Source organism: Mercurialis annua, linkage group LG1-X (genome assembly GCF_937616625.2).
Source record: "Mercurialis annua linkage group LG1-X, ddMerAnnu1.2, whole genome shotgun sequence".
Taxonomy (NCBI): Eukaryota; Viridiplantae; Streptophyta; class Magnoliopsida; order Malpighiales; family Euphorbiaceae; genus Mercurialis; species Mercurialis annua.
This window is the reverse complement of record NC_065570.1, coordinates 42,828,358-42,851,321: the sequence shown is the minus strand read 5'-3', so window position 1 is coordinate 42,851,321 and position 22,964 is coordinate 42,828,358. Positions and strand designations below refer to the sequence as shown.

Below are 22,964 nucleotides of genomic sequence, written 5' to 3'. Positions count from 1 at the left end.
AATTAATTTTACCTTACCAGATATTGTACTGACATTTGTCTGACATCTTTTAAGATTTGAAAAATATTTTCGGTGTTTGAGTATAGTGTGGGTTGTCGCACTATCCACAAGACATATTTCTTCATTACTGAACTTGGACGAAACAACATGCTGAGAATTATCCATATGCTTCTTAATTCAAACAAAGAAAAATTTATCATAAGAAATTATAGAATAACACAACAATACATAAGTAAATAATAAAAACATTACAATACATGCTGGATTAGTTTTCATTATTATTGTTCTCAAGAAAATCGGAAACATCTAAATGTGTCATGTCTATAGAGTCATTATGCATTAGACTGTGGTCAAAATCATCATCAGAAACAAAATTTGTTTCTATATTCTTTCCATTTTCCTTGAGGGAAGCTTGGTAAAGCTCAACAAGATGTTTGGGCGTACGACAGGTACGCGACCAATGCCCAGTCATGCCACATCGATAACATTTATTATCGACATTTTTCACTTGATGTTTGTATTGTCCACTGTTCCTGTTTTCTTGTTTCTCCTCCTTCTTATCCCACTTATGGTGGTGATTCTTATGCTTAAAGGAGTTATTATAACCGACATGGTTGTAATTATTTCCACCTCGACCGTAACCATGACCACGACCACGACCACGGCCACGACCACGACCACGAGGAGATCTATATGCGCTCGCATTTACTTCAGGAAATGGAGCAGAACCAGTGGGTCGTGCCGCATGATTTTTCATTAACAGCTCGTTATTCTGCTCAGCCACTAGAAGGTAAGAAATCAGCTCTGAATATTTCTTAAACCCTTTCTCACGATACTGCTGCTGGAGTACCACATTAGATGCATGAAAAGTGGAGAATGTTTTTTCTAATAAATCTTCATCAGTAATTGTTTCTCCACACAATTTTAGCTTTGAGCTAATTCGGAATATTGCAGAATTGTATTCACTAACACTTTTAAAATCCTGCAATCTTAAATGCATCCAGTCATAACGAGCTTTTAGAAGAATTACAGTCTTCTGATGGTCGAAGCGTTCTTTTAAACTATTCCAGAGAACAAGTGGATTATCTTCACTGAGATATTCATTTTTTAATCTTTCATCAAGATGATGGCGAAGGAAGATCATTGCTTTTGCACGATCTTGAGTAGAGGCATTATTTCCCTCTTTAATAGCGTCCTCATGACCAGAGGCTTGCAGATGTATTTTTGCATCTAGTATCCATGACAGATAATTTTTTCCAGATACATCAAGTGCCGTAAATTCAAGCTTTGTAAGGTTTGACATGATTAAACTATCACATGAAAAATAAATATAATTAGAACTAATATTTATTTATGCGATAAAAACATAGAAATAATAATCATTTATTTTCAAGAGTAAACAAACAAGTACAACCATCATATTTTTGGCTTATAAATATGCATAATCAACAATTATTACAGCAATTAGTAAAGGTAGAACAATAAATACAAAAATACCTAAATATAAATAAAATTCTTTTCACAGAAGATTAAATATACCAATGAGTATTAAATTAAGTAACATAATAATAATAATCCAAAATAGCTTCATTTTTGAATTTTTGAAGATTAAGAGATGAAAAATTGTGTAGTGAAAATAAATAGTAAAGTGAGTATATATAAAGAAAAATATAGCCGTTTTATTACCGTTATATAGCCGTTTGTTACCGTTATGTAGCCGTTAGGTTATTTTATATATTTTTTTTGAATAAAATTATTTAGATGAAGACAACAATGAATTAAATTAATTATGATATAAAAATATTTATATTTATACTAATAGTGTCAACTAAATAAAATCGTTTATAGCAAGGGGATTACCACTCAAGCATCAACGATTAAAATTAAATTATCAAAGGATTATTTATAGGAGGTTTAGCCTTCCATATAAAAATTAATAACATAGATATAAATATAATAAATTAAATATTAAGTAAATAAAATTTGTAGGAGGTATAACCTTCCATTAATTAAATAATTAGACAAGTATTAAAGTTAGAGATTTACTTTTGGAATACTTTACCGAATTTTCTTGAATTAGGGAATCGTAAACTGATAGAACGATCGTGCTGATAACGTGTTATAAACTTAACGATAATATAGATAATGCTTGTAGACTAAACTAATGAATATTTAGTGAACACTTAATAATGCAATAAGAGAGCAAATATTTGGGAGGATTTTACTACTTTTATAAGTATATTTTCACTTGTAAATTTTACATGGAATGGAACCTATTTATAGGCAATTTCACCCACCATGTAATTAATGCATTTACATGCATGTCAAATATGGAGGGTTGAAATATTTTCACCTAATTAGATAGGTAACTTTGAATTTGTCATCCATAATATTCACACACTATTCATAACAGAAATGAAATAGTTCCCATACCCTTTTTATATTTTCTTTCAAAAAACGCACATGATGAAGACAACGGAGCTCAAGTTGATCTTATTGCCAAGTTCTAAGAAGACGTTGCCTCTATTAGAGGAGAATTAATATGTACAAATTTTGTTTTCTAATTTAATGATTTTAACTTTTAAGTTCTTATAGTTTTGTGGTTTTGTGGTTTTATAATTATTTATTTATTTTTCAATATTAGCGCTTTTGTTCAATTGTTAACGTGGTAGACTGGATCTACCTAAGAATCTCTCACAAACATGACTGTTTTATATAATTTTTAATTAATGTAAATACAAATTTAATAAAATATTATTAATTGTAAAGAAATTATTGTCTAATTAGTTAATCTAAACTTAAAATTATCTAAAAAATTGAATATCAAATTCCTCTAAAAATTCATATGCAGTACTAAAAATATATAATATAATAATAAAACATAAATAAGCAAAACATTAATATCACTTATATATTATTGAAACTTATAAATTTTTCTTTTGCATGAAAAATAGTATAACACTTTGTGTTCCAAAACCTCTATATAAAAAGCGAAATAAGTAGGACGTCATATTTATGCACTAACCAAATACATACTTTTATTAATTAACCAAAAGATCGTTGGAGATATAAAAACATAAATATAAGACAGAATTTTACAAAAAATAACAAAATATTTTGTAAATATTTAATATTTTAAAGTAGGTAATTATCATGTTAAATTTTTATTTTACTTTATTTTTATTAGTTTGGAGATTACGAATTTATTTTGACATTTTTAGTTTCAAGAAAATACTATTTATATGTATAAATACGTGGGCATACGACTAGTAGGAGTGTAAGTTACCGGACTAACAATTCAAAAAAAAAAAAATTAAATCTTCTTGATGTAATTTAAAGATATAAAATATAAAGTGGTAGCATAATTAAAAGGTTCTTAAAACACGTGGCATTTTAAAGGAATGAATGGATTGGGGGGTAAAAATGTTTCCTTAAAGAAAACAAGTGAGTGTAATTAATGCTTAGACGCGGGAAGTGTAGTTTAAGCGCGCCAGAGAATGGCGGTGAAAATATGACCGTTAGGAAGGAATAGGTAACCCTAACTGATTTTCTTATAAATTACACTCTGTTTTCTTCTCCGCCTCTAATTCACTCTTCTCCGCCTCTAATTTCGACTCTTATCTAAATTTCCAAGAAAGAAAGTATGAAGTGGTTTAGTGGGTGTCCCCCTGGGATCAGGTTTTGTCCCAAGGACGACGAACTGTTCTGCCATTATCTCTACGGCAAAATCAAGGGTCTTGCTTTCTCCCCTCTCGAACTCTCTCTCGTTCAACACTGCGACTTGTACGGGGATCACGACCCCTGGACTATTTGGGAGAATTTCGGCGGGGAGTCCTCCACATTTATGGACGATCTTTTCTTCTTCACGCAGCTCAAGAAAAAAAGCAGCGCCAAACGATTCGGTCGAACCGTCGGCCGCAATGGAACTTGGAGCGGGGAGGGTAAGGGAGACGAATTTGAGTTGGGCAACGTGAAAGGGCTCAAGAAGCGCTTTCATTACGACAACTCGACGGTGGCCGAACAGGATGGGCGCTGGATCATGCACGAGTACAGCCTTCCGGAAGAAAGCGCCAACTGGGTACTGTGTCTACTGCGGAAAAATGACGCGGAAAAGAAGAAGAGAAAGCGGGATCAAAGTGTGAAACAGAGGAAGCCATCCAAGAGACAGGCCCTTTCTGAAGAAGTGGAAGCGATGGCGTTGAACATGCGTTCAGAAACTGGGCCGAGGAGCACTAATGCTTCAGATGGTTGTGCTAATGGTTCAGATAGTTGTGCCTTACAGCTCTGCCCCAGTAGCTCGTTTGGTTACAATTCGGCTCAAGCTGAAATTGGTGATGAGGCGTATCTGCAGCAACAGAAGTCAGCATTGGCCATGGAAGCCATGTGGATGCAGTCGGCTAATGCATCATACGAGCAGATGAGCCCAGTGGGGCCTTCTTCTTCTTCTTATTGTTATGGCGGAGATGATATGTTGAAGTTGGGTGGGGATGAAGATGGCATGTGGCACTTGCTTGATGATTTTTGGGAACAGAACATTGGCATAGACGATCTATTGGACTGATACTGAGTTAGATGGTTTTGGATTATTAGCTGTAGTTATATATTGTGAAGCATTGTTGTTACTTTACTTACAAGTCCTAACTTAGGACTCACTTAGCCTTTTCAATTAGTGTATTATGCATTAGTCTTGTTGTTATAGCATTTTTTGAGTAGTAGATGTATATGTTTAAATGTGTTTGGGTAGTTCAGATAGCATGTAATCAGAATTAGTTTGGAATATGTGATTCATACAAATAATATATAGTTTTGTTTCCACAATCACAATCCCTGTAGTTTAATGCCCATATGTTCACGTTGAGAAATTGTAATTATGTTGGTAGCTATGTTGTGTTTGATGGTGTTTGATTGTGTTTTCTTATTTATTTATTTATTTTCTCCTCAACATTCTAATCTATTCTTATTACCACTTAAATGAGGCTAAGAAAACCAAGAGCTGAGTCACCAGCATAATTTGATAAACATATTAGCAATTCCCGGAACTTCATTGTGTTATATGCAGTTGTTTGTGATGAACAATGCAGCCTTCATAGCGGGGTCTATGACAATAGAATTTGTGAATTTCGGTGCTCAGACTATGCAGGTTATGCTTGTCAAAAATAGCTTGTCACTTCTCTCTAGTCTTTCAGTTTGCAGAAATGTGCTTGAGAGTGATATTTCTGGGAAGCATTGTGCACCCAGCAAATCAAGTATTTTGCAACAGCTTAAGAGTTGGCATAATAATGATGGTGATCGATGAGACTGTTGGTTCGGTTTCGGACTTTGTTGGTAGAACCTGTTCTGAGGCAAAAGAGGAGGAGGCTGATTTTGATGAAGATGAGGTGTTTGAGAATAGACCTGCAAGAAGTTGAATAAAGGATTTTTAATATTAGTTCTTGTAGTGATTTTTTTTTTTTTTGCCAAAGGTTCTTGTAGTGATTTGGAATGTGGATTTATGAAACTTTATTATGCAGGCTAAATAAGACCATGGCCGGAGAAATTGAAGTGAAGATGCCCTACTGATAGACAAGCTCTTTGGGTCAATCATCTTTTTATAGCACTACACAAGGTATCATTCAACTTAAATTCAACTTATCAGAACTCACCGAGAACTTTAGTTATACCCTTTTTACTGTATGCGTTACGTCCATTGACCCTTTTTGACTGTATGAAAGAATAAAGAATCCATGTTGGTAAGATTCTTTTACATTTTAGAATTTCATATGATGTTCCAATTAGAATTTATTGTTGGGTGTTTTGCATTTCTTTTCTTGTCATTGATAGATTTTGAGACTTCTAGTTGAGTTTGTACTATAAAGTTCCCCTTTTATGTGATCTGAATATGAAGTGCTGTGATCATTATAAGAGTTCCAGAATCAGGTGATCTGGTCTGTATGTAACATGATTCAACCAGAAGCAAGCAAAGGTAATAAATTTGTGACTTCAAACCTGTTTGCGTATTTTGATGATTCATCCAACTCTTTTGACCTATAAAGATCACACGAAAGCAACTTCTGACCTGTCCTAAATGAACTATGAGTCAGCTTCTAACACATGAGGAATCTCCATATATGTTTAGCTGCACTTGACTGTTTGTAACCCGACCAGGATGTTACTGCTTTAATGAACTTGAATGTGAATTTCAAAAATGTTAGAATTTTTTGTTTCAGATAAACATAATTTGATGTGACGGTTATTAGTAAGGTTTTCTGTTTGTTCTTGGTGATTTTGGGTGCTAGTCTACTTGATTCTTCTAGCTGCTAAATAGTACTAACATTTAGACACTTCCAGCATTTTCTTTGGTTCAAATGTTATGCTCTTGAACACACATGATAAGGTTAATTGATGGTTGGCTTGTTTTGCTCTATAAGAAAAATGTTCTCCATTCCAAAGTTTACTTATGGATCAAGCGGCTGATGTCTGAGCAAATATTATCACATCTGGTTGATTTCATTTTAGGCTTTACCCGGTGCTGAGAAATCAGAGACTGATTCTGCAGCTATGAACTTGAGTTTACCAGATGACTCTTTCCCTTAATGCTACTAAAAATTATGACTCCTTGTCCTATCAGCAAGTTTGTTCTTATTTAGTTCCCTATATGTCAAATGCGTGTCTCCATTCTCTTTCATCTGAAAATTTCAGAATTTTGTTTTCTCATTACTTATTTCAATCAGACGACTTCATGTTTGGTAGTTGTTTCAGTAATTTTCAGATGAACAAGCTATGAGTTACCAGGGTGATTATCTTAATCAGGATATTGAGCTATGCGCAGAAATATATATCTCTCGACCAGAACATGCTAAAATATCAGAGATTTGCATATCAGAAACCTAATTCCAGAAAGGTTCAGGGAACTAGGGAAGCAGGCAAGGGCTCTTCCCATCAGGGCAAGGCTTTAAATATGCGTGAAGATTTCTTCACCAATGAGGCTAAGAAAACCAAGAGCTGAGTCACCATTGAAGACAGCACGGCCCCTTACTACGAGCTTTTGCTTTGCCGTCCATTTTTGTGTCAGTAAGTTTCCTTTTACCCTTTGGTGAAATGTTTGTGATGATTATATGAATGGAGCTTTCAATTTTAATCACTTGTTCTTGTTAATTAGTAAGTCTTGTTTTTGGTAGCAGAACCTCCTAAAGCCTTGAAGATGAGACTGAGTTTTGTATAGCTTAGGAATGGTGACTTAGTTTATGCTTTCAGAATCAACTTTTTTCTTTATACAATCAAACGTTATCCATTCTGCTCATTCAGGATACTTCTTAGGGCGTGTTTTCAAGGGGATTTTTTCCTTGTATTTCATGGTCATGATTTCAGTAAACATGACCTCCTATTTCAAAACTTCCTATCATGTGCCACTTTAGAGTCCATTGATTGGATGAGACTTAGATATCGATTATGCATCCGTTGGTGTTCTAACTTAAAGATTTCGTTCTTCTATATTTTGCTGCAGGTTCTTGCCCAGTAATTGCAATGGGGCAGGGTATGTGCCTACCAAATGGGGCCTGTAAATGTGAAAATGGTTATATGCTCTTTCTTTCTTTAAAATTTTTACATTTTCTGAATAGTTTTTCTCCTACATAACTGAACTAAGTTAATTAGGTTAGCTTAGGTGAACCGAATTCACCAAGATAATACATGGAAGTGCTCTCATCCATTTGTGTTTAGTCGTTGTTACAGTCAAAAAGGGTAATTTCTGTTTGTATTACATCTCGTGACTCTGGTTACTTGTCCAAGATAACTCATGCCATTGGTACCTAGATTGCACGCTAGAATGTTCTAAATGTGTGTATATGAGTAAATTTATTAAACATTTTAGCAAACCACTGAACTTCATAGCGTTAAATGCAGCTGTTTGTGATGAATAATGCAGCCTTCATGGTGGGGTCTGTGGCAATGCAGTTTGTGAATTTCGGTGCTCAGACTATGCAGGTTATGCTTGTCAAAGTAGCTTGTCACTTCTCTCTAGTCTTTCAGTTTGCAGAAATGTGCTTGAGAGTGATATTTCTGGGAAGCATTGTGCACCCAGCAAATCAAGTATTTTTGCAACAGCTAGAAGAGGTGGCTGTAATGTCCAACTACCACTGATCCTAGGTGGTGCTCGAAAGTTATTTAACATCTTTGGCAGTAGCTACAGTGACACAGTTGCTTAAAGGCTGGCCTGCTGGGTAAGTTTACTATGTCTCGACATGAATATTGCCTTTACAGTGATGTTCTGCTGATTCATCTTCTACTTCTATTTCTCCCTTTCCTTCTATATTTGATGTCTCTGAACTGTCTATTTCGATAGCTTTAATGGGGTCTGTTGCTTTCAGATGCTCGACGGATATAGAGCTGGACCTGAATAAGAATAGGAGTGACTGTAATCAAAACCATTAGAGTAGGCAAAGTATTACATTGAATATTTCATACATCTTTGTTTCCTCTGTTTCGTCTGTGTTTTTGCTATGGTTTTTATTAATTTATCAGTTGGACAGAGAAGAGTAGATCATTTAGTATATAGAATATTACCAGCCAGTGGCAGCCGAGTGATAAAGTCATCTAGTGTAGTATGTTCCACGTAAACAAAAATAATGAAACTAAGAATGTTTATTAAATGTAATAAGCTAATTAAGTATGTTTTGTGTGGCCAACTATTTTATATGGTGAAATTGTGCAGGATGGTAATCTTAGACCGTCAAGATGAAACACAGCAGAGAGGCCTCCTGAGTATTTAAGAACTGCTCTCTTGAATTTAATTAATTTTCGTGTCAAATTGACTTGGATTTTGATTTAATAAATTCTAAATTGTTGGCCCAGAAATTGTAATATACAGTATTGGTTGACCATCTGTTCTGAGTGGAAAGCACATTCCTTCTAGCCATGTAAGTATTTACATTTTAAAAATGCATTAATTGGCTAAATTCATATTAGAATCAAATGGCTATTGATTATCAAGCATATATGATTCAGGCCCTTGATTTAATACAAATGCTGAAAAATTCTTTCCTGGAAGGAAAGCTCTCCAATGATCATGGGACTGGGCGCGTCTCAATGTTTACAATATGTAATGTAAATCATACGGTAACCAACCAACAGTAATCTTTTAACTGACTTAGTAGCAAGAAAAGCCATTGACAGCATTATATATGAGACAAAAGAAGGTAGCTTTTTCATCATGTCTTGATGTGCTTCTGCCAATAACTTAGAAATTTCTTAATTTATACGAAAACGTCTTCACCTTTCACCTTTACATCATTAGGACCCCGTATTAGTTATAGCGTCAGCATTATTAAGTCAACTGATCAAAGTAGTTGAGCTTCTTAACTCATTCAACACCATTGATTCTTCTCAGTTTTCATCAACAAAGAATGGGAAGACTAAAGCATGATCCATGTATCCACCATTTTAGCCACCCTCATCCTCTACATCTATCAAACCTTCATACGCTAACTCATTGTTCTGCTTGTCATCTTCAATCTTCCGACTGGATGTATTCTTGCAACCCTTGCAACTTCACTCTCCATCTATCATGCACTCACCTTCCTTCTTTGATCACCCATCCATCTCATCCTCTTCATACACTTACCCTCTTTCCATCACCCGATGCTGCTTTTAACTGTGATGCTTGCGGCTGCAACAGCCATGGCTTCAGCTACCATTGCAGCCATTGTGATTTTGATATACACACTACTTGTGCTCAAAACCCGCTTTTCGTAACCAACCGTTATCATCCTCATCTACTTCAGCTCACCTTTCACCCTCCTTATCAAACTGAAGGTTTCTCCTGTGATTTATGTCAAGGATTAGGATCTAATCATTGGCTATATCGATGTGCTACCTGCGAGTTCGATGCCCACATGGACTGTGCAATGGGTATCGTCTCATCGCCTTTGAGTCGACCTCAGCCTCAGCTTCAGCATCATAACTCCTTTCCTGGAACTGAGAGTCATCAATATCAACAGTATGGAAATGCAGTAATGAGTCCACCTGCAGGGCAGAGTGTTTATCTACATAGCCAAAGTATGGGAGCTATGCAAGGTGGCTATCAACAGCCGGCTGTAGTGAATAACAATACTAACGTTGTTATGGATGCAATGGTTCAAGGATTCGTCGAAGGAGCAGCCCAACAGGTTGGTCAGAGCTTTGTGCAAGGTCTTATGGGTGATGGTGGTGGTGGTGATAATACTATAAGTGCCTGTAATTCGTCTTTCAGTATAGGATCTTCAATTCTAAGTGGTGCTTTTGGTGATTCTAGTTCTGAAAGTTAGATGATTCAAACGGTTATCTTCCAATTCAACAGACCTGATAAAAGAAATAAGGTTTATTCTATGTTTTGCATGTAGCAGTATAAATGCAGCATTTAATCATTCTTGTAAGTTTTAATACTCAAAATTGGTACATACCAGAAAATAATAGGAGTTGATCAACGTTGATGTAAAATTGCAACAAACATTGCATTTCGATGTCTCATCGAATTATTAACTGCATTCTCATAGCCATTTTACAGTAAATATGAAGCAAAGTGCATCTTGTTCCCCTCCACCTGCAAAATTATATTTACTTTATTGTCTTAGTCATTATGTAAATAAAGTAGTTGAAACGGTGCGAGCGGTCCCAAAAAAGGTGTCTACACTAGTCTATAACTCTCTTATGTGGTTATTGTCCATTATTTGAGATCGAAATAGGTAATTTCATCAAACAGATAAATATTGTTTGAAGAAAGAACACTGCATCGAACAACTAAACCAAACATCAACTGCAACTAATTTCACATTTCTTCATATCATGCCAATTTATAGATTCTATCTGTCACTAATACAATGGACATTGTTAGAATGACAAAGCAGCAGTTGTATTTCTGTTTCTAAGGATGGTTAGAACACGATACCTAATCAGAATTGTCAACCAATAGTATTTTCTCTGGATGAAAAGGTCCATTCTCACTGTGGAAAACCTTGCCATCCCTTCTAGTCCTGTTTTTAATCTCTTTCAGTTTCACAATGACATTGACATGATATCTTATTATAACGCCTCCTTCGGGTCAAGAATCCGTGCATTTCGAGGAGAATATCAATAATGTGACATCTGCATGCTACGCAGGACACAATGGCTTAAAATAGTACCTTCAGTTCAAAAGTATGTATAGCTGTTTGCTTACAGTTGATAGACAATATTATACAGAGAACTCGGCGTCTTTTCTGGCAAGCCAGGAAGTTGCCTGCATACTAGTTGCTATATTTGCTAAAATTATTTAATGCAACTGCAATCATAACATTAAACAGAAAGATCAGAGATATGATTTGCCCTTAATTATTTGGTGCATTTTTTGAAACTATCTTTTCTGTTCTTTTTAAGTGAGGCGGAAACAATTAAGAGAAAACATGGAACCAGAAAAGAAATTAATGTAAATAATTCACTTATTCATGTACATGCTGAATAAACCATGGGAAATTATTAGATCATACCTATACGTATTGAAGGCTTCACACCTGCAAGTCAGCATTATTAAGACACTCATTATTCAAAGGAAAGGTTTACTTCTTTTTTATTCTAGATGGTACGGTACAAACAATTAAAAGCAGGATGATTGAAAAGAGAACCAGATCAGAGTCTCAAACTGAGAGGAATAATAATTTTAACATTTACCAATTTATGTAAGTTCCAATGAAGCACGTTCGTAGACAATGCTAAGATTGTTTTTCTCATTAAAAAGTACATCATAACCAAACTAGACACTTGATCAGTGCTGCAGCAAAACCACCAATGCCAGCATGTGTATCAAAATTCTGAAAGTAATTAGATATGAGTTGCTAAATGTCTTAAATTATGCCTGAATTCATATGCTAAAATCTAAATGTAGCAACAGAATGAAAAAGCTCACCACTCTGAATCCTGGTGCAGTATATATGATTGGTGGGTTTTCTCCACACAGCAATTGGTAGAAATTAATCGATTCCTTTGTGGAAGCGATTGATCCTTTTGGAATGCAGCATACAATTCTTTGTTGTTCTGCAGTCTTAGTATCCAAAATGAAGATAAAAGACTGTAATATTAAGGAATTAAAGATCACTGTAACTTGTCCATTCCACAAGGCATCTTGAGCAATGAGCAATGTCGAATGATCTTGAAGGAAATTACAGCTGATGGTTGCTAAGTATACCAAGCATGCCTGGAACACCTCTGTCTAAGGTAAACTGCACTTGCGCCTCATGTATATCTGTTGGCGCAATGGACATTGTCAAGATGTTGTAGTTCAAAAGTAATGCTCCAAAAATTGCAACCTGGGGAGTGCATATACCAATACCTTGGATATCAGTTACTCATAATTCTACAGCTCAAGCAAAAGAGCAGGAAACAAAGTGCAGACTGTGAACACGCATAAAACTTGTTTTTCTGCCAATCTCTTTGCATAATATATGAATGGCCTTTTTAAATTATGCCCCCGTACCATTGAGATGAAGCATATAATTCTTACATGTTGTGGAATATCAACCTAAAGAAACAAATAAAAGTTAGAACATGCTCCTAAGACATTAGATAGATTAATGATAATCTAAGCAATCTAAGTTCTTCAGATCTTAACCAGAATGATATATTACTTGTCCTTGTCTACCTTTTCAAGGTCCAAAAAATAAAATGAACTGAACAAGTTCAGAAACAGAGATCACCTATGAACCGGTGAAGACATGTTTTCTCATCTCCTTTTTCAGAAATACTTCCAGAAGTTTACATTTACACTATAATTTTATAAAAAGATATAGCATTTTTCAGTTATTAATTTCAATATTTTCCAGTTTAGCATACCTATAATCATGCTACATAGTTCTTCAGTCGTGCTTTAAACCTGTTTATCAATGCTAAATAAAAGATTTTTCAAAAAAAGAAGTCACCCAAGCCAAATTCAATAATACGGATTATATGAAATCTGTTCCCCTCCCCTTGAATAACAATAGAAAGAAATGGCTCGGCTTCAATCCTAGAATAACATATTCAATAATAAAAATATTAACAAGTGGAAAAGAAGAGTAAGAACCATAATACCTGCTTATCCCATATCCAACATCAAGAACAGTCTTCACTCACTTCTTCAACGAAGTTTTCAGTTGTAAACAGTATTTCCCTGGGTTATGGCAAGGACAATAATCTGTGAAATCAGAAGAGCGAAACTAGAAAAACGGAAGATTGTCGATACAACTGAAGTAAAGAAAGAGTACGGTGGGGCTCAAAGTCCCCAGGTGATACCGTTGAGTTGCTGTGTTTGGTTCTTAAAAGGAGAGGGAGGACTGAGGAGGTTCGTTCGGATGCCAAGAATGTTGGACATAGAAAGTAAGATAAGCAAGATGGTAACTTTAAGTATGCACAGAATTTTAGTAAGATGAGAGCATTCACGTTATAATTCAATATGGTATTCGAAAAGAGAGGACTGCACAATTTTGCATTTTTCAGGTGATTATAGAATATCTTTCAACACTTTACCTTCTATTTGTGAACTTCATCAATTGCTCAATGCAAGAATTAGGAAAAAAGCATTAAAATATATACGACTATGAGTACGAATATTCACAAAGCAGCAGAAACATGATCATAGAGCATAAACACAGCATTTATTGAAACCGAATTAAAATGTTATTAACAAAGCCATGAAGGCCAATATCCCGAAAATTAAAACATAACAGAAAACATAGTAGCAGATTAAAAAGAGTTCAGTTATTCAGATGATGGCCCGCAACACAAACAACCATCCCACAACAACACAAACAACCATCACGCAATGAAGAGACGTTCGAACTCCATATGACTAAAATCACAGCTTAAAGTCCACCACGAAGACGCAAGACAAGGTGCAGGGTAGACTCCTTCTGGATGTTGTAATCTGCCAAGGTTCTGCCATCCTCCAACTGCTTCCCTGCAAAAATAAGCCTCTGTTGATCTGGTGGAATCCCCTCCTTGTCCTGAATCTTAGCCTTCACATTATCGATGGTGTCGGAGCTTTCAACCTCCAAGGTGATAGTCTTCCCAGTCAAAGTCTTCACAAAGATCTGCATACCACCACGGAGACGAAGCACCAAATGGAGAGTAGATTCCTTCTGAATGTTGTAATCGGCAAGGGTGCGACCATCCTCCAGCTGTTTGCCGGCAAAGATCAGCCTCTGCTGGTCAGGGGGAATACCCTCCTTGTCTTGGATCTTGGCCTTGACGTTGTCAATCGTGTCTGAGCTCTCAACTTCCAAGGTGATGGTCTTGCCAGTGAGGGTCTTAACAAATATCTGCATACCACCTCTCAGACGGAGAACCAAGTGCAGGGTGGATTCCTTCTGAATATTGTAGTCGGCAAGAGTGCGCCCATCCTCGAGCTGTTTACCAGCAAAAATCAATCTCTGTTGATCTGGGGGAATGCCCTCCTTATCTTGGATCTTTGCTTTGACATTGTCAATGGTATCGGAGCTCTCCACTTCCAAGGTAATCGTCTTGCCTGTTAGGGTCTTCACAAATATCTGCATACCACCCCTAAGACGGAGGACCAAGTGAAGGGTGGACTCCTTCTGAATATTATAGTCAGCGAGAGTACGTCCATCCTCGAGTTGTTTGCCTGCGAAGATCAGCCTTTGCTGGTCTGGGGGGATGCCCTCCTTATCTTGGATTTTGGCTTTGACGTTGTCAATGGTATCAGAGCTCTCTACCTCGAGGGTGATTGTCTTGCCGGTGAGAGTCTTAACAAAAATTTGCATACCACCTCTGAGACGAAGGACCAAGTGAAGGGTGGATTCCTTCTGGATGTTGTAGTCAGCAAGAGTGCGGCCATCCTCGAGCTGTTTTCCGGCAAAGATAAGTCTCTGTTGATCTGGGGGAATCCCTTCCTTGTCTTGTATCTTAGCTTTGACGTTGTCAATGGTATCTGAGCTTTCCACCTCGAGGGTGATGGTCTTGCCAGTAAGGGTCTTAACAAAGATTTGCATCTGACATGAACAAAAAGAAAGATCAGACAAAGGCCATAATTTTTCAGAACACACACCCATAATAACATGGTTTAACATGAAAATTTAGATAAATAAAATACACAGAAACTCTCAAATTTCAGTGTCAAACTCCAATTTAATCTGATTAAACCAGCAATGGAGACAAGAATTATTTTATTGACTAGACTGGATAAAAGCTTTATCCTTGAATGTCAGAAAAGCAATTAAGGAAAATAAAAAGCTGTCAAACACACCAATATTCAGAATCAAGAGTGATAGTTTAGCAATATAAGGATTAAATTTGAACAGAAGTAGATCAAATAAAAAGAAATCCATATCAAATCAAAAGAAGCCCTTTGAGATGAATTCAAATTAGACCTAAAAACAGCAGCGAAAAATCCTAATCTCAATTGACAATTCAAACCCGCCGATTTACAACCAAAATAAATCCAAGGTTATCACAGCCACAAACATAAACATATGATCACAGATTGGTAAAATTAATTAACAAAATACGACAAGAAAGGCATACCTTGAGAGAGTTAGGGTTTGTAGATTTGAATTGATTTGAATTGAATTGAATTGTGAGATGATAAGAGTCGAGCCTCCCCTATTTATACTAACATATGACCTAATCAAATGACGAAACTACCCTCAGTATTCAAGAATTAGTTGCCGTGCGTGCTACTTGGATATCACGCGCTTATTTGATTGAATTAAGAAGATTTTTGTGTTGGCTTCAGGAAAGTTCAGGTTGTGACATCACGCGTGAGGTATGAGACAATGAAATCTAATTAATTATGGATTGCTTAACCTGGTTGCCAAAACAACCACCAACTGCCAACAAATTAGTCTAAGCGGGTGTTTGATTCAGCTTTTTAGTGGAATTTTTAGCTTTTACTTTTCAAAAAACTCCACTAAAATGTTTAGTGAGAATTTTTTAAAAGCTTTTTGAAGCTTTTTGAACCTCTAACAGCTACTTTTTGAAAAGTTCCATTTTAGAAATTTTTGCCAACAGTTGATAGCTTTTTCAATATTTTTAATTGTTTAGACAAATCTATCCCTATTAGAATATATTATTTTTTAATATATATATATAATTTTTTAAATTATTTTTAAATACTTTAATAATTTTTAAATTATCTAATATTATTTATTTATATTAAAAAAACAATAACTTAATTATTTTTTTAAAATAAATCATAATTTTATAAAAAAAAATATTTAAATAAGTTTAAACTAAACGTTCCTTCTTATAAAAGAAATAATTTTTAATATTTTTATTGAATATTATATAATATAATATATTTATAAATTAATAAATAAAAATACAATTATGTTCTTTACGGTCATTTATATATAAACAGCAACAGCTAATCAAATCTCACCAAACACGTATGGTCTATCAGCTACCAGCCAACAGCTATCAGCTATAAGAAATAGCTGAACCAAACAGGCCCTAAAGGTGATGCTATCCGGATAGAAACTCATTTTTTTAAAATTTAATTATTTAATTAAAAAACAATTACTCTTCTAACTTTACTGTCAAATTTTTTTACCATTATCAATTTTTAATTACTATTTACTTTTACTTTTATATTTACTTTTAATAATTAATGTTTATCTCCAACTCATTTAAATTCAAAAAAAAACTACACTTTTTATATTTTAGTGATAAATTAATGGTAACTATAGAAATAATAAAGCATAATTGTTTTTTTATTATTAATTACATTAGGGTCGTACATTTGTCCATTCTTTTAATAACTTGTTATGTGTTACCTTCATGGCACTTTGTTGCTACATTGATATAATTCATATTCTAAGATTTTGTGATTACTAGATTATTCTGCTGATTTATTAAAGTACAATTACTTTTTTTGCCTTGGGCTGCCTTCAACTATCTTTTAGCCATTTGATTGATTTCACTTTTCTGGGTGCTTCTATTTTAGCACTGCAGTTCTTTTACTCTGTGTTGTTTAGGAAATTAGAGGTTTGGGAATGAAAAAACAATCTGAATATACTTCCAAGAAGTCCAACGCTTTGCACCTATTTACTGTGTTTTTGGAATTAATTTCATTAACAAAACTTCAAATTTGAACTCTTTTTAAATTTTAAAATTTAACAAGGCTTAAATCATTTTAAAGCAACAATTTCCTTTATATAGAGATTATTCCTTAAATATTCTATGTAGATATTATTCCTTTACTAACACAACCAATATACTGCAGAAGCAGAAGCTTTGTTGTGGGCTATGAATACTGCAAAAGATTGCGCAATGCGATTCCTCCAGATCGAGACAATGACGAATTAATCGCTGCCCTTTCTCAATATAAAGAATACTTGACTGAGCTGGGTGACTTGCTGCACGACATCAGATGTTTGGCCAAAAGCTTCCAAGGGATCAGTTGGTCCTTCATGCCGAGAGAAGCCAACAAGCTTACCCATCACATAGCAGCTGCAGCAAATTCATTTGAAAGAAAAATCTGGATTGAAAAGGTCCCAGAAGATTGGATGGACATTTGGAAGAACACTTAGACCTGAGTAGTTTTAGTTAATTTGTTTTTTTTTTCTTCTTTACTCCTCCTTGCAGTGCAAGGTTTTGAGTTTATTTATTAAAAAAAAAACACAGCCAAAGGTTTTGGGTTGTGTTGACAGTACATGTAGTTGAAAGTAATTTTTGTTTTCTTTTAGAAATGAAAATTGCAAATTTACAAAGAATAAGCACTGTAATTTCCATACCATACCAGATATTTAACACATTTGTGCAAAAACATAAAAACAAAAAAAATGATTAACAAATGAACCCTTTAACTATATCATGTTCTGGATAGATTTTCTTCTAGTAGATGAAGAAATTCCATATAATAGAACAAATGTAGCAGTTCAGATTGTGAGGTTTTCTTGGATGGCTTTGTATGAGCCTTAGAGAGTCTCCAGTTGCTCAAATCATACCTGCCAATCTGCATCCTTGAATGTCACATATGCGGTACATGCAGAATCAACCGACCTGCGTAAATCCAGTTGAGAGAAAGTAAAATGACCCATAATCGTAAAATGTTAATCAGAAGTTTAAAATACCGAACAAGTTCAACATGTTGAATAGGACTAGGAAAAGAGAAAAAGTCATAGACCTAAAATAATACAAATCCTCCTTATTGCTTCTAATGCAATTTATAACATCCAATGCATCAGATTCTATTACAACGTTGGAAAGCTTCAAACTCTGAATCCATATATATGAGGGCTGCCTTTAGACCAGCAGCTTCTGCAACCCTTGCTTCCTGCAAATTAGGAATAACTCCCGTAGGCACAAGAAACAAAACCACCAGAAATGTCCCTTGCTATCCAGCCCTAGCCACTAACTCCCTGGCTTTTGAACACAGCTCCATCGACGTTTATTTTCAAATAACCAGCTCTTGGCTTTCTCCAAACAACAGCTCCATCATCTTTGCAGAAAAACTGGTTACCCACAATTTGCAGCTTAGCCATCATCCATTGCGCAAGAAGCATAGAGCTCTTGGTGAAGCAAAACTAACAACTAAAATTACCACCGACTCAAAATTAACTAAACAGCAAAAATAAATAAATTAACTGGTATTTGTTTATGGAACTGTACAATGATGAATTGATGGCTAAACACCCAGAGCCGGTTTAAAACCCGCTTATCAATTTGAAGATGGTTCAACGACTTACCATGTTTATTAAAAAAAGACGGGCTTTTCATATTTATTAAAAAAAAGACCGGCTTACCAAAAAGGAGCCAGTTTTACAAGAGAAATTTAACAGTGACTATAATACTCAACCATTAGACAAAACATTCGATAGAACACCAAAACTGAAATAAAAAATTTTAATGGAGAATAGAGAATACAGAGATGAAGTTATGCACGATATTTTTGGTAGCAGTGATGATGATAGTTTGTTTAATGAAGACTGTGATAATTTGAATTTCACTAATGAAGAGAACACAAATAATGAAGTTGTAGGAGAAATCACTACTGGTATGTGTTCGCCTGGAAATATTCCGGACTCGAATCTTTGAATTTATAATCGGGATCGGTTTGAGGTTTGATACTTTAACGAAACTATGTAGATATTCACAGGGCTTATTTGGTTAAAAACACTTAACCACGTGATCTAAAAGTAATAATCTGGGAGCTATGAACTCAGGCGAGATTAATACCGGAAACTACTCCTAAATTAAAACAATCCGGAGATTGCGAGATGAAAAGCACTGGGCTTGGTTTTTGATTGATTGATTGATTTGTTGATACATAAATAATGAAGCTCTGAGCTATTTATAGCTCCTCATAATCAAGACTCCTAATTCAACTAGGACTAAAACTTTAATAGAAAATTACTCCTAATGAGCTATAAATTCCTAATAAATAGAAAATGCAATAATAATAAAAAAGGCTTTTCGTTGGGCCTGAATCCTTAATAAGCCCATATGAAACTTTACCCAGTAATTTCCTGGGCCGGTGTAAACAATGTCCCCAACAAGCCTGAAACAATTTTTTCGGGCTTGTTCTTTTTCTTCTTCTTTTGGTACTACCTGGCCCAGCACTGAGGCCCAAAACTCTGAGAAACAAATTTAAAGGGGTGCGCATCTATTGACTTCTCGGTACCCCCTTCACGCCACGTCATTGCCAGTTGTTCTCCACGATGTCACGTCTTGGTCCCACGACCTTTCGGCTCCCTCTGATTTTCTCTTTTAAGAAAAACACTATCTCATTTCTTCATTTACCAACTTTCTCTGCATTTATCAAGCTTTCTCTCCCTAAGCAATCCCCAGCTCTTCACTAAGTCTACTTTGGTAAGTTCTCATCCTCGCCCTTCTACGTTAGGATCGCCTTCTTTAAATTTTCGCCTTACAAAGGTGTTTCCTTGATTTGCAGTTATTATGGCTGCCCCAAACATGAACCTTGCTGAACAAGTATCGGCCAAGATTGACGAAGTCCAAACCAATGCCCCGAACACCGAGTTTAAGGTAATCACCGACGCTAGCGACAATCAACTTTGTGTCGGTCCAATCATAACCTCACCCAGCCATCTCTGTGACCTAGCCTCTCCCTTCTACGAAAATGCACTCCCAAGGTTCTCTTTACCCCATCAATCATCAGTGTGGGTTGGCACCACCTTCAGGAACTGGCCGATCGAGCATACAGGTTTCTCAAACTGGGTAGTCAGACTCTCCCCCCCTACTATCGTCAATTATGGATGGACATAGGGATCTTTGATCTTATAGAATTGTGCAAGGCGAGCAGGCCCATCGCCAAACATTATATCATGGGGGCATCGCTCTATTGGTCAAGCGCGATCAACTGTTTCTGTTTCAAGTCTGGGCCGATGACCATCACTCTGCTCGACCTAGCACTAATGCTGAACATCCCTATTAACGGCGAACGTATCACCCCAAACCTCTACGCCGAGTGCCCGAAGTTCAATCTGTCAAAGGCGCAGAAGAGTTACGGCCCCTTTGTAAAATTATTTATGGGCGAAGAACCGTACAAGCCTGATCAAAAGGATCATATCGCCTTCTTGGCTTTCTTTCTTGCCAAGTAAATATTATGCACTCCCTCTTTCAGAGTTACTGAAGACTGCTTCATGTTAGCTGCTGCACTCGCCGAAGGACGCCGATGCAACCTGGGCGAATTTATTCTAGCTCACCTATATCGCTCCTTAGGCGATATCGTGCCTCTTAAAGACCCCCGCACCTTCAAGTGCCCAGGTGGCCCTCTTTGGATTGCCCAACTATGGCTGGCGATGTATTTCCCAGAACTTTTCGAAGTCGGCCCACCAATCAAGGCCGAGCTGTGTGGTTTTCAACTAATCTCGGCCGGCACCCGACTTCCACACATACTTGATGTGCTTCAGGTCTTTAACAACCATGCGATAAGATCGCCGGAACTAATGTGCCCTGCTCTTCAGCTCTCATATCCCCCATCTTGGCTTTTCGCCGGATGGGACATCGAGAATATGGAAGGGGCTCTCGAAGCCGATCCTAGACTAAAGCTCGGCGGTCCTTACTGGGGAAGTGCCCTCAAATCAAGGAACTTAATAGTCGGATTGGATTATGACCGTAGTGGAATTGAACCCTACTGTCCGAATTATGTGTCTCGTCAACTAGGCTTCGCCCAAGGAATTCCCTGTCCTTTATTGATCGCCTTCAATAATCGCGGGACCCATAGAACTTCTATAGAAAAATTCACCGAGCTTCAGTACATAAACCGTCTAAACAAAGCCTATCTCCCCCTTTTATCTAAACTGTCTCGCCCCTCTGTCAATCCCATCTGTACTCCTGGATTCACCGACTGGTGGACTTCCATCGTCCAAACATATTTTGATTTATCGCCCAAAGAAATTCTTTCTCTTCATAATTCGATTTACCTCCTTTAAACAGAAAACCCACTCATGCCGATTTATTTCTTTTGCAGGCCCCAAAACGTTAATCCTTCACAGGTATTCTCGGCTATCATTTTGAAATTTCTCGTTTTGAACGCTTTTACAAATTCAAATTCGACCCTTTAGATCGCCCAGGAATGAACCTTAAAATGCAAGAACATAGGAGAGTAGCTCGGTCTAATTTTTATAAAAAATGGGATAAAATTTGGGAGGAAAAATATAAGCACCTGCCCTACCAACTATTTCTAGAAAAAGTTCGCCCTAAATTTAAGTACAAGTCTCCTCATGTACCAAAATGTAATTATGCCACAATCACACCCATTAAGAAACCCAAGTCTAGAAAAAAGAAAGCCAAAGTTGACTTAACTGATTTGGGGGTCACGTATACTGGCATCCGATGCCCACCTTACGAAGAGTCTGTGGCCGAACTGGTGCGCATCGGTTACCAGAAGATCCCAGATATTTTGAGAGTGTTTTTCGGTTACCTCTCTTGGCTCCTTTTTACTAACACTCGGTATGCTTTTTCAGTTGGTATTCCCCACTTTGAGAAAGAAGATAACTGGGAAAATGATCATGAAGAGGAGAATCCCATGGCGAAAAAATCCAAGAAGAAAAGAGCTGCCAAGACTTCCAGCAAGGAGCCGAGGGCGAAGAAAGGGCGTGCCGAATCTAAGGCAAGTCGGTCAAGGAGGTGACCGAACGCAAAGGATCTCAAATGTTTGATCCATCTCCTGCTGCCACCCCTTCCCAGAGCTGCCATTCGTCCTCCCAGGGCGATACACAAACTGGCGGCGATGTTCAATCCCGGGGCGAATCTCAGCCTCTCGAAGGTGAAGGTAACAATCAGACTTCGCTGGCTACTAGCTCCCAGACTCCTAATGCTTCGGAGATTCTGAGGCGAATAGAGACCCTGCAACTCATATCGCCCTTGGATTCAGAGTATCTGAACTTCACCGCTAAGCCTACTGCTAAAAACTCTAAGGTATGTTAAATAATTTCTTGTTGTAAACTAATCGCCTAGCAGCTTATCTTTTATTGTGGTCAAACATGGAAGATTCCCCTAAGTCCATCCGATCTGGATGATGTGGCGGCGAAGGCGGCTGCTTTCTTGGATTCTGACAGTGATGATGATCAGCCGCCCATCCTGGAGAGTGGGTTCCACGCAGAAGTGAGCAGCGGCCCTTCTGAAAACTGGGGCGATCACTTGGACATCATCTCAAAGATGAAGTCTGAGGGTACCTCCATCTTCAAATCGCCTCTAGAAGCTGAAAAGTTGAGGAAGGCTGCAACAGCACTGGCCGATGCTCCGCCAGAGGTACTTAGTGAGAAAGCTCGCGGAGCTATGGCGAAACTGTCGGCCTCTTTGCCTGCCTTCCAGAAGATTCATGATGAGTTAGCACTGGTCTAGACAAAAGCTGAAAAACTGGCGAGCCAGGAGGCCGAAGCCAAGGAGAAGCTGGAAACGCTTAAAGCTCATGTGAAGTCGGCTATTGCGACCCTCACTACTCGCCGCGATCGTGCCAAAACCCTCCAGGATCTACTGGCTGTTATCAAGCAAGAGCTAGACACTGAAGAGAAGGAGATCGG

The 22,964-nt window shown here is 36.8% G+C and overlaps 4 protein-coding genes across 4 annotated transcripts; 2 read left to right on the top strand and 2 right to left on the bottom strand.

The window, feature by feature from the left end:
• Positions 1-265: 265 nt before the first annotated feature.
• On the bottom strand, positions 266-1,303 carry LOC126670259 (uncharacterized). Its single transcript, XM_050363953.1, has one exon. The coding sequence runs from the start codon at positions 1,301-1,303 to the stop codon at positions 266-268; it is 1,038 nt and encodes a 345-aa protein (XP_050219910.1).
• Positions 1,304-3,643: 2,340 nt separating this feature from the next.
• LOC126665333 (NAC domain-containing protein 41-like) lies at positions 3,644-4,561 on the top strand. Its single transcript, XM_050358104.2, has one exon. It carries the CDS (start codon positions 3,644-3,646, stop codon positions 4,559-4,561), a length of 918 nt encoding a protein of 305 aa, XP_050214061.1.
• Positions 4,562-9,380: 4,819 nt separating this feature from the next.
• Positions 9,381-10,480, top strand: LOC126665334 (protein VACUOLELESS GAMETOPHYTES-like). The gene has a single exon (XM_050358105.1). It carries the CDS (start codon positions 9,381-9,383, stop codon positions 10,278-10,280), a length of 900 nt encoding a protein of 299 aa, XP_050214062.1. The 3' UTR covers positions 10,281-10,480.
• A 3,117-nt stretch (positions 10,481-13,597) lies between these two features.
• LOC126665332 (polyubiquitin-like) lies at positions 13,598-15,608 on the bottom strand. The gene is made up of 2 exons (XM_050358103.1): positions 15,502-15,608; positions 13,598-14,969 (listed from the first exon to the last, which is right to left on the bottom strand). Exon 2 carries the CDS (start codon positions 14,967-14,969, stop codon positions 13,824-13,826), a length of 1,146 nt encoding a protein of 381 aa, XP_050214060.1. The 5' UTR covers positions 15,502-15,608; the 3' UTR covers positions 13,598-13,823.
• Positions 15,609-22,964: the final 7,356 nt, after the last annotated feature.

Bases quoted from the DNA above. Each gene is read 5' to 3' on its own strand.
- LOC126665333 (XM_050358104.2), top strand. From the start codon at position 3,644: ATGAAGTGGTTTAGTGGGTGTCCCCCTGGGATCAGGTTTTGTCCCAAG.
- LOC126665332 (XM_050358103.1), bottom strand. From the start codon at position 14,969: ATGCAAATCTTTGTTAAGACCCTTACTGGCAAGACCATCACCCTCGAG.
- LOC126670259 (XM_050363953.1), bottom strand. From the start codon at position 1,303: ATGTCAAACCTTACAAAGCTTGAATTTACGGCACTTGATGTATCTGGA.
- LOC126665334 (XM_050358105.1), top strand. From the start codon at position 9,381: ATGGGAAGACTAAAGCATGATCCATGTATCCACCATTTTAGCCACCCT.